The sequence below is a fragment of the Coregonus clupeaformis genome, chromosome 27 (genome assembly GCF_020615455.1).
Source record: "Coregonus clupeaformis isolate EN_2021a chromosome 27, ASM2061545v1, whole genome shotgun sequence".
Taxonomy (NCBI): domain Eukaryota; kingdom Metazoa; phylum Chordata; class Actinopteri; order Salmoniformes; family Salmonidae; genus Coregonus; species Coregonus clupeaformis.
This window is the reverse complement of record NC_059218.1, coordinates 2,440,978-2,452,931: the sequence shown is the minus strand read 5'-3', so window position 1 is coordinate 2,452,931 and position 11,954 is coordinate 2,440,978. Positions and strand designations below refer to the sequence as shown.

General features: G+C 45.0%; 1 protein-coding gene across 1 annotated transcript; it reads left to right on the top strand.

The window, feature by feature from the left end:
- The first annotated feature begins 1,638 nt into the window (after positions 1-1,638).
- On the top strand, positions 1,639-4,824 carry LOC121541543 (neuropeptide Y receptor type 1-like). The gene is made up of 5 exons (XM_041850619.2): positions 1,639-2,251; positions 2,383-2,624; positions 2,720-2,866; positions 3,360-3,576; positions 3,782-4,824. The coding sequence occupies exons 1-5, from the start codon at positions 1,943-1,945 to the stop codon at positions 3,995-3,997; spliced, it is 1,131 nt and encodes a 376-aa protein (XP_041706553.1). The 5' UTR covers positions 1,639-1,942; the 3' UTR covers positions 3,998-4,824.
- Positions 4,825-11,954: the final 7,130 nt, after the last annotated feature.

Genomic DNA, 11,954 nt, shown 5'->3' with positions numbered 1-11,954 from the left:
TGATTAGTGTTAGCGATAAGTGTCTGAGTTAGTGTGGCGGTGTCATAAACATGATGTATTGTCTTTCAAAGTAGGTTTAATTAAACAGCTTTCTCAAACCAGGACACCACTGGCCTGAGGGAGAGCGTAGAGCATGAACCAGATAAAGTAGGAGGGAGAAACGTTCACTGTGTGTGTGCGTGCATACTGTATGTGTGAGTGTGCATACTGGTGTGTGTGTGTTTGTATGCGCCCAAGCACGTGTGATTCTGTGTGTCTGTTCGCACGTGCCTGTGTGTGTGTATGTGTGCATCCTAGCATGCATGCGTGTGTTATTAAATGTGTCTGGGAGCACGTTTGTATTTTTAGAGAGGCCAGGGCTTTCAGACATCCCTGTCTGCTGCCAGATCAGGGAATATTCTACTACAGTCTATCTCTGTTCTACAGCCTACTCTATGTTGTCGAGCCATAGCTATACTGTTGTATATTCTACTACAACTGTCTAGACTAATCGAAGCAGACACACATGCATGCAAGCACACACACACACTTATTTTAGGGTCATATTAAGCCATTCTCTAGTGTTTAATCTCATCAGAGGAGCCACTAACTAACACCATTAACCTGCGGGCAGTGTGTGTGTGGGTGTGTCTGTGTCTGTGTTTGATTTTGCATCTGTGTGTGTTCCCAGTCTCTCTATAGTTGCCCACATCTCATCTCCTGTGTGTGTGTGTGTTTGTTTCCTAATGGGTAGTGTATGTATGATTGCATGACTATATGCCTCATCTGAGCTGCATTCTCTCTTTCATGCAAATGAGCCAGAAATCTACTGAATCTTTTATTGTTGCTGTCAATCATTTAGTTTTGTGTGTGTGTGTGCATGTGTGCGTATGTGCAACCTGCTGGGAAAAAAGACATGAACAAAAGACGTGAAAGGATGTTCTGAGGAAAGAGAGATGATAAGATGGTTACAGAGTGGAGTGAGGGAGAGAGAGACAGACAGAGACAAAGAGGGAGACAAATAAATAAAGAGAGTGAGAGAGAAGCTGTAGTAATTGTCACTCATACAGCGTTAAACAGAGACCTGCTTTCCTGAGGGAAGAGAGCCTGAAAGAATGATATCCTCCTCTCCTCTACATTCTCCTCCTTTAATATCTATCCCTGAGCTCTTCAACACTGGCTAGAGACTTAATACATTCTATGCATATTAAGTGGACATTTTAATATTTAGTGGACAATGAAAGCCTTTCCTCCCGCTTCTTTTCTTCTTCTCTTCTTATTAGTTCTCTCCCTTCTCTCTTTTTCTGTTGTCAACTTCTCTCATCTCCTTTTTTCGATTCTCATCCCTTCACATATCTTCTCTGTCTTCATCTAAACTCTATTCCCTCTTTTCTTTTTTCTCATTTCCTTTTTCATTGTCCTCTTGTCCTCTCTCTTCTGATCTCTTCTCTCCTCTCATCTCCTGTTCTGTCTTTTCACATTTTCTCTCATCTCCTCGACATGTCCCTTCTTATGGTCTTTTCTAAGCTATATTCTCTTTTCCTCCATCCCTGCCTTTATTTTTTTATTTTTTTAGATCATTCTCTTCTCTACTCCTGTACAGTAAATAGACTGTGAGATTATCTTATATTGTCTTCCCTGTCTTACACATAGAGACTTTCAGCTGATCCTGAGCCAAGCCAGTCACATTGTCTCCAGCAGACTGAGGGAGTGGGCTCAGCCAATACAAGTGATTAGCAGACTCGGAGAGCCAATCACAGCGACTCTAGCAACATGACGACCAACCAGCTGTGGCAAACTGAGGAGGGTATAGAAAGACTATAAATGCCTGTCTACCCCGTCACCCTGTACCCCTCTACACCGCCTTTAGCTCCCTCTAGCCCCCCATCAACACCCAGTCTCTACCCCCTCAGAGGGAGTTCAGTAAGCACCCTCTAACAGCCCCCAAAACCCTTCTTCCACCATGACCAATAACAGCAGCTCACCTGGCGTCTGGGAGACCTCTGATTGGTCCGAGTCAGGCCAGTGCCCGCCCTCAGTGGGCGGGGCCACATTCCTTATTGTGGCCTACAGCACGGTGATCGCGGTGGGGTTGCTAGGCAACGTGGGCCTGGTGTTCATCATTGGGCGGCAGAAGGAGCTGCGTAACGTCACCAATATTCTGATCGCCAACTTGTCCTGCTCGGACATCCTGATGTGTGTGGTGTGTCTGCCCGTCACCGTCATCTACACTCTAATGGACCGCTGGGTACTGGGGGAGGCACTCTGCAAGGTGAGAACACAGTTCCTGCGCCTGTATGTTTGTTGGATAACCGTTCCATGTTTGTTTGTGTCTGTAATCCATCTTTTTTCTCCTCCCTCTCCCTCTCTTCTGCCTTATATATCTCCTCTCTTTCTTCTCAGGTCACTCCATTCGTACAGTGTGTGTCAGTGACGGTGTCTATATTCTCCCTGGTGTTGATTGCGTTGGAGCGCCATCAGTTGATCCTGCACCCTACTGGCTGGTCCCCAGCAGCAGGCCACTCCTACCTGGCCGTAGGTCTCACCTGGTTGGTCGCCTGCTTCATATCCCTCCCCTTCCTGTCCTACAACATCCTGACCGACGATCCCTTCCAGAATCTCACCCTGCCCGCCAACCCCTTCAGGTGAGTCAGTGTGTGTGTGTGTGTGTGTGTGTTTGATTGTGCGTGCCAGATGTAGCACTCTCTCTCTCTCTCTATCGCTCGCTCTCTCTCCTCAGAGACCATGTGATCTGTATGGAGAAATGGCCGACAGATAGACACCGTCTGGCCTACACCACCTTCCTGCTGCTGTTCCAGTACTGTGTCCCTCTGCTATTGGTGCTGCTCTGCTACCTCCGCATCTTCCTACGCCTACGTCGACGCAGGTGACACACACATGCACGCACACACACACGTGCATGCACACTCACACGCAAGCAGGCACACACGCACACACACACACACAGGACAGTCAAAGAATTGGCAAATTAATGAGTCCGTGAATAGTCAATAAAGTCATTGTGGAGAAAAGTTGAAGACAAATGATAGTCTGCCTAATAAGACGCAGGTAATACATCAGGACAGGATTCAATGAATGGTAGTCAATGAATTACCAATGATGAATAGGAGAATGAAACAAATGAATGAGTGCCGTAGTAGTCCAATGATAATCAAAGATGATAGCCAGTGAACAATTCATGAGTAAATGTAAATGTTCATGAAGTTAATGAGTACCTGGTATAGTGTGGTATAAATCCCATCCATGTAGTCCGTTCCTGTGGCCCCCCAGTGATCAAACAAAAGTAAAGAACATATGCGTAAAGAACAAATAAACAGACTATGAAAACAAAAGTCCATTCCTGTGTTTCTCCCATCCAGGGACATGGTGGAGCGGAGCCGGAAGGCCCGAGGTGCCCAGAGGATCAATGCTATGCTGGCGGTCATCGTAGCCGCCTTTGCCCTTTGCTGGCTGCCGCTCAACGTGTTCAACACGATATTTGACTGGCACCACCAGGTGCTGCCCGCCTGCCAGCACGATGCTTTGTTCTCTGCCTGCCACCTCACCGCCATGGCCTCCACCTGTGTCAACCCTGTGGTGAGTGGACTGGACTATAATTTAATTTCATTGAACTTCACTTAATTGAACTTAACTGAATTGAAATTAACTTAATTTAATTGAACTCAACTGTATTGATAAACATTTGGGAAATGGAAATGTCATTACAAACATATTAATGTGCTGGTGCTCTACATTAAAACCTTTTCTACACACACACACACACACACACACACACACACAGGTGTACGGCTTCCTGAATAGTAACTTCCAAAAGGAGTTGAAGGTTCAGCTGCAGCGCTGCCACTGTGGCTTGGGGGCACCAGAGAGCTATGAGAATTTCCCGCTCTCTACCGTCGGCAGTGAGGGGATCACCAAGATGTCGATGCTGAACCGGGCAGGGTCAATGAGCACCGCGCTGCCGCCACGGGGCGAGCCCAGTGTTAGCATATGCAGCTAACGTCTAGCCAACAGAGCTAGTGGCTAATGCTAATGGCTAATTAGTGTAGCATGTACAGCTGTTAGACAGGGTGTAAACAACAAGGATACAGCTCATATCAAGCAAGCAGCAAACAGACAGAACCCCCAAATGAACAGAGCTGGCATAGAGCAGCTAACACTAATGGACAAAGCTAACGGCTGATACTAAAGAGAGACAAAGTGGAACTAAGCAGCTGGACAGACATGACAGACTGGTTGGCCCCAGTCTCCATGAGTATCAGTCGATTTCTGAATTCCTATAAAGCATTGCAGGCGGAGCAGAGTATACAGAACTAATGTATTCACTTAGCTAAAATAGAAACGAACAAACAGATCCATACATCTAATCAACAGAGCAGCTCATGGACAGAGTGCACACATGCAGCTACGCTAGGTAGCACACAGCTGGAGAGACTGCGACAGAGAAAGTGACAGACCCAGGGACGTGTGGGCTCTGTTTCCATGGTGATGGTGTATTTCTGAACTAAGTCAGTTTGTTCCCGGAAGAACTGTCGTCACCAGAGTTTGACATCATCCTAGCGTGTTAAGCTGCTGTCACGCAAGTCAGATGGATGGACAGACGGTCAGTCAATCAGTCAGTCAGTCAATCAGTCAATCAGTCAGACAATTCTGAACTCAGGGCTGCCTTGAGCTGATATGACAGCTGTCTCTCTAACATCAGAATAACCCTGTTGACACTGATAGCCCTCCCTCTCAGTCGCTGTCTCTTTATGAGCTGTTCAGTAATCAGAGAGATCAGTCTGAGATGCTGATAAGAGAGACAGAGAGAGGAGAGAGAGAGAGAGAGGGAGAGTGGGAGAGAGGGAGAGGGGGAGAGAGGGGAGAGAGAGAGGGAGAGAGGGGAGAGAGAGAGAGAGAGAGGGGGAGAGAGAGAGAGAGAGAGAGAGAGAGAGAGAGTCCCTGGTGTTGCTTACATATTGAAGACAGATCATACACACACAGCGCAGGCTGACAGGACTGGCTGCCTAGTCTACTGACTGTCTGGCTTGTCTATTGTCTTTCTGTCTGTGTGGCCGACTGGCTGATTGGCTGGCTGGCCTACTGTAGATCTTCATCATTAATCCACGTCAATTTTATTATAGTACAAAATGGTGGAAATGGATGTAAAAAAATATATATCATGATTTTTATATTTTTGTCTAAAAGTAAAAAAATATCCATCTTCTTCTTCTTCTTCTGCTTTCCATTTGTGGTGAAACAGCCAAGACTCCAGCTTGATGTTGTGCATCTGTAATGTTATATATGGAGTGTTTTTGTTATTGTTTTGAGTTGGCTCTGGTTTTAATGATCCAACCATATCTCTCATGTATAAAATTAGCATTAACTGTGGTGTGTGTGTAGACCCTCTTAGGTGTGTGTTCAGAATATAATCACCTCAGCCCATCTCATTGGCTCCTGCCCCCAGGCATTGAGGCCTGTTTGGACGTCAGACAGTTTCCTGCTTCGCTAGAGCCAATCATGTGTTAACATATAAATGCTGCTACATGCTTACGTGTTAGTTTGGGCCGATCCAGAAACAATCCTGGCCCCTACCTCCTGGGCCCTGAGTGCTGAACTAGAACAGGATCCTAGTGCAGATATGAACTCACCACTGTAGTACAGATGTCAAATCTTAATTTGATCACTCTTTTGTCCCTCTCTTGCTCGCTCAAACACTAAAGCACCAGACAGTATATATATTTTTATTCCTACAGCTACTGTAGGCCTATAGGTCCTACTATTGCAACATTCAAATGTACAAAAAATGTATCTGAAATGCATCCATACACATCAACAAACGTTGTTTTATATAGCTTAATAACACAAGATAGATATTGGTCTGCTACGACATACAAGTATCAAGTATATGCGAAATGCAGCCGTACAGTAGGCTACACCCAAACTATAGCCTACTGTAGTCTATCAAAACTAATTGCACACATAGGCCTATAACGGTAGATGTAAAGACAAGATGAAATTGAGAATAGTGAGGTAGCCTACGGAATGGAGCGTAATGCCGCATGAAAAAGAGCAACTGATCAAACAATAAAAAATGAATGCTAAAAGGTCACGAATCAACTATCAATATGTAGTTCAATTGTGGCATGAGGTGGTCTAGCGGTTTTGGCCCTTCTGACACAAATTACTCAAACCACCCGATTGACTTGATTTAGTTACACATTTCAAATACTGGTATGGGCAGTCCAGGGATATATAAAATGTAAAACAAGACCATACCAGACACTTATATGTTAAAGACTGCTGTATTTAATGGATATCATAAATATGAAACGAATCAAATAATAACAGTAGGCAACACCAACATTAGTTTCCATTCATACAAAGTGTTGGGTAAATTGCCACAGTAGATTTGCTGTGGTAAATGAGGAAATATTTGATTTCAATTGTACTGAATGATTGTAAAATACATAACTCGCCCTTAGACTGTTCAAAAAGGACAAAGGCTTAGATTCAATCAGATCAAGCGTTAACCGGAGAAAGTAAACACCCGCATAGCCAATGCTTTGGCAGTGTTGGAGCTGTTCAGTAATCAGAGAGATCAGTCTGAGACATGCTGATGAGAGAGAAGGGGAGAGAGGAGAGAGAGAGAGAGAGAGCGAGAGAGAGAGCGGAGAGAGAGAGAGAGAGAGAGAGAGAGAGAGAGAGAGAGGGGCGAGACAGAGAGAGGGGAGAGAGAGACAGAGAGAGAGAGAGAGAGAGAGAGAGAGAGAGAGAAAGAGAGAAAGAGAGAGAGAGAGAGAGAGAGAGAGTCCCTGGTGTTGCTTACACATTGCAGACAGATGATACACACACAGAGCAGGCTGACAGGACTGGCTGCCTAGTCTACTGACTGTCTGGCTGGTCTATTGTCTTTCTGTCTGGGTGGCTGACTGGCTGATTGGCTGGCTGGCCTACTGTAGATCTTCGTCATTAATCCACATCAACTTTTTGATTGTACAAAATCGTAGAAATGGATGTAAAAAAAAAAATATCATGATTATTATATTTTGTCTAAAAGTAAAAAAAATCCACTTCTTCTTCTTCTTCTTCTTCTTCTTCTTCTTCTTCTTCTTCTTCTTCTTCTTCTTCTTCTTCTTCTTCTTCTTCTTCTTCTTCTTCTTCTTCTTCTTTCCATTTGTGGTGAAACAGCCAAGACTCCAGCTTGATGTTGTGCATCTGTAATTTGATATATGGAGTGTTTTTGTTATTGTTTTGAGTTGGCTCTGGTTTTAATGATCCAACCATATCTCTCATGTATGAAATTAGCATTAACTGTGGTGTGTGTGTAGACCCTCTTAGGTGTGTGTTCAGAATATAATCACCTCAGCCCATCTCATTGGCTCCTGCCCCCAGGCATTGAGGCCTGTTTGGAAGTCAGACAGTTTCCTGCTTCACTAGAGCCAATCATGTGTTAACATATAAATGCTGCTACATGCTTACGTGTTAGTTTGGGCCGATCCAGAAACAATCCTGGCCCCTACCTCCTGGGCCCTGAGTGCTGAATTAGAACAGGATCCTAGTGCAGATATGAACTCACCACTGTAGTACAGATGTCGGATCTTAATTTGATCACTCTTTTGTCCCTCTATCGCTCGCTCAAACACTAAAGCACCAGACAGTATATATTTTTTTCTTCCTACTGCTACTGTAGGCCTATAGGTTCTACTACTGCAACATTCAAATGTACAAAAATGTATCTGAAATGCATCCATACACGTCAACAAACATTGTTTTATATAGCTTAATAACACAAGATAGATATTGGTCTACTACGACATACAAGTATCAAGTGTATGCGAAATGCAGCCGTACAGTAGGCTACACCCAAACTATAGCCTACTGTAGTCTATCAAAACTAATTGCACACATAGGCCTATAACGGTAGATGTAAAGATGAAATTGAGAATAGTGAGGTAGCCTACGGAATGGAGCGTAATGCCGCATGAAAAAGAGCAACTGATCAAACAATAAAAAATGAATGCTAAAAGGTCACGAATCAACTATCAAAATGTAGTTCAATTGTGGCATGAGGTGGTCTAGCGGTTCTGGCCCTTCTGACACAAATAACTCAAACCACCCGATTGACTTGATTTAGTTACACATTTCAAATACTGGTATGGGCAGTCCAGGGATATATAAAATGTAAAACAAGACCATACCAGACACTTATATTTTAAAGACTGTTGTATTTAATGGATATCATAAATATGAAACAAATAAAATAATAACAGTAGGCAACACCAACATTACTTTCCATTCATACAAAGTGTTGGGTAAATTGCCACAGTAGATTTGCTGTGGTAAATGAGGAAATACTTGATTTCAATTGTACTGAATGATTGTAAAATACATAACTCGCCCTTAGACTGTTCAAAAAGGACAAAAACCTAGATTCAATCAGATCAAGCATTAACAGGAGAAAGCAGACACCCACATAGCCAATGTTTTGGTAGTGTTGGAGGTGGAACTGCACTGGAGCCGTCAAATGGTGAACAGCTGCTCTTGCAATCATTGTCATGAAGCCACACCCGCCCCCCTTGCGTTAGAAATTCGGAATGAGAAATTGTACGCCATATAGAAATAACTACGCTCAAATTGAAAGTCATGAAATGAAATAATGAGGATTTCTATCAACCTAATCGAGATGTAGATTACATCTCAAATTCCAGTGTTTGTAAACAATTTGTAAACAAGGCTGCATGGGATTTCGGTTAATGCGACTCCGTGCAGCCAATGGCAATGTCAGCTTTAGGTATAATCAGTGGCATGTATTCATGGAGGCCAAGGGAAGCCAGGCTTCCTGTGTTTCATAATTTTCCTTCAATTCGCAAGAGGCTGAATGTATCTCACAGGAGAAAGCATCTGAGTGAGCGAAACAGCCACCCTCTGTCTCTCTGCATTTAGCCCTTCTATCTGATGCTGTCTGGTCCAAACGAGTATGACATTGTTGCCGCCCGAAGCATTGAAGGCAAGGGAAGACAGCGAGCATCTGGACTCCCTTAACAAAAAAAGTTGAACAAAGTTTAGCCTATCATTCTTGAGCTAAACTGAGTGAGTCCTGGCGCACCAAAAAAAAGTGTCCTTGATGAAAACCTGCACCAGAGCGCTCAGGACCTCAGACTGGGGCAAATGTTCACCTTCCAACAGGACAACGACCCTAAGCACACAGCCAAGATACTGCAGGAGTGGCTTCGGGACAAGTCTCTGAATGTCCTTGAGTGGGCCAGCCAGAGCCCAGACTTGAACCCGATCGAACATCTCTGGAGAGACCTGAAAATAGCTGTGCAGCGACGCTCCCCATCCAACCAGACAGAGCTTGAGAGGATCTGCAGAGAAGAATGGGAGAAACTCCCCAAATACAGGTGTGCCAAGCTTGTAGCGACATACCCAAGAAGACTTGAGGCTGTAATTGCTGACAAAGGTGCTTCAGCAAAGTACTGAGTAAAGGGTCTGAATACTTATGTAAATGTCATATTTCCTTTTTTTATTTGTAATACATTTGCAAAAATGTCTAAAAACCTGTTTTTGCTTAGTCATTACGGGGTATTGTGTGTAGATTGATGAGAGAAAAAAAACAATTTAATCAATTTTTGAATAAGGCTGTAATGTAACAAAATGTGGAAAAAGTCAACGGGTCTGAATACTTTCCGAATGCACTTTATATATGTACATATAGGTAGGGGTAAGGTGACTAGGCAGTAGGATTCTAGGGTCCCTTCGGTAGGGCATGCAAACCATGGTTGGCTTGGCTGTGCATCCTGCTGGAAGCATGCATTGTCCAACCGGAGCCTGAAGGCATGGTCAATCCATATAGGGCTTTTCAGTCTCAAATGACCGTGATCCTTTGAACGCGTATTCCCATGAATAAACAGAATATTCCTCATTTAAGTTCATATGGGTTAAATGGAATATGGACACTGACTGTAGGCCTATAACCTCTCACATGTAGCGTAATATACATTTTACTCATTTAGCAGATGCTCTTATCCAGAGCGACTTACAGTTAGTGAATGCATACATGTTTTCTTTTTGTGTTTTTTTCATACTGGCCCCCCGTGGGAAACGAACCCACATCCCTGCCGGCCAAACCCTCCCCTACCTTGGACAACGCTGGACCAATTGTGCGCCGCCCATGGGTCTCCCGGTCGCGGCCGGCTGCGACAGAGCCTGGACTCGAACCAGGATCTCTAGTGGCACAGCTAGCACTGCGATGCAGTGCCTTAGACCACTGCGCCACTCAGGAGTCATATAATATGAACTCATGCAGAATTATGCATTTCTTGCAGTAAAATTATACAACAAATGTTAATTTTGTCTTAGGAACAGGAGAGGAGAAATATGATTTCATTCTTTCAGCATCTCTTGAGAAAATGCAAATGCGCATGTAATGTGTTATCTTTGACACTCTTATGCAAGCAGACAGTAGTTCAACCACATAAAATATGCACCCAAGACGAACTGAAGTCTTATCAGAAATGTGTTTCATCATTTTCTCAACTTTTCATTTTCTTAAAACCGGTCAAACTGATGACATTTGGACATTTTGCACAGGACCAATCTTTCCACTGTTTCGAAATTATTGTGTTTTCTCCCAGGTCCCTAACTGAAACAGACAACTTTACTGTGTTAACTAGATTACTAATGCATTCATTCTATGAATGTAAGACATTATTATGGTGAGCACCACTTTAATTAGTCTTCTGGGGCAATAGGTTAGGACAGAAGAGAAGCTGTATGTAGGCCTATCTAACTATAGTCCGACTGTGAGAGTGTGATTTGAAGGAGTCAGGCGCAGGAGGGTAAATCACAGAATACAGAGTTTATTCCATAGTACACAGTTGCGCTGGATAGCGTCAACAGCACAGGGCGTAATACACTGGAACACAATACAGGCACACAGGGAGAAATAACCCCGGCAATACAAAGTACCAGTAGCTCAACCGAGCTACACTCATCTTCACATAAAACAATCACCCACAATGACAAGGGGGCAGAGGGAACACTTATACACGGACTAATGAGGGGATATGAACCAGGTGTGTGTAATTGACAAGACAAGACAAATGGAATGATGATATATGGAGCGGCAGTGGCTAGTAAGCCGGTGACGACGAACGCCGAAACCTGCCCGAAGAAGGAGGGGAGGCAGCCTCGTCGGAAGTCGTGACAGTACCCCCCCTTGACGCGCAACTCCAGCAGCGCGCCGACCCCAGCGGGGACGGCCAGGAGGACGCGGAGCAGGGTGAGCCGGATGGCGACGGTGGAAATGCCGCAACAGGGAGGGATTGAGGATATCCCTCACCGGGACCCAGCACCGTTCCACCGGACCGTACCCCTCCCACTCCATGAGGTACTGAAGGCCCCCCACCCGATGCCTCGAATCCAGGATGGAACGGATAGAGTACGCCGGGGCCCCTTCGATGTCCAGAGGAGGTGGAGGGACCTCCCGCACCTCAGACTCCTGGAGCGGACCAGCCACCACCGGCCTGAGGAGAGACACATGAAACGAGGGGTTAATACAGGAATCAGGGGGAAGTAATAACCTATAGGTGACCTCATCGATTCTACTAAGGACTTTGAACGGCCCCACAAACCGCGGGCTCAGCTTCCGGCAGGACAGGCGGAGGGGCAGTCATCCACCGCAGGAGCCTCGGTCTGGCTCTGGTGCCACGGTGCCAGAACATGTTGGTAACCTAAAACACATTGGAATGGCGTTAGGTTAGTAGAGGAGTGGCGGAGAGAGTTCTGGGCATATTCTGCCCATGGCAAGAACACCGACCACTCCCCCATCCGGTCCTGGCAGTAGGACTGCAGGAACCTACCCACATCCTGATTTACCCATTCCACCTGCCCATTAGACTCAGGGTGGAACCCAGAGGTCAGACTGACCGAGACCCCCAGACGTTCCATGAACGCCTTCCAGACTTTGGATGTGA

What these genes read in the sequence shown, in the direction of transcription:
- LOC121541543 (XM_041850619.2), top strand. Translation starts at nt 1,943, where the DNA reads ATGACCAATAACAGCAGCTCACCTGGCGTCTGGGAGACCTCTGATTGG. An exon ending in TGGGGGAGGCACTCTGCAAG is followed by an intron (nt 2,252 to 2,382) that starts GTGAGAACACAG and finishes CTTTCTTCTCAG; the next exon opens with GTCACTCCATTCGTACAGTG. An exon ending in CTGCCCGCCAACCCCTTCAG is followed by an intron (nt 2,625 to 2,719) that starts GTGAGTCAGTGT and finishes CTCTCTCCTCAG; the next exon opens with AGACCATGTGATCTGTATGG.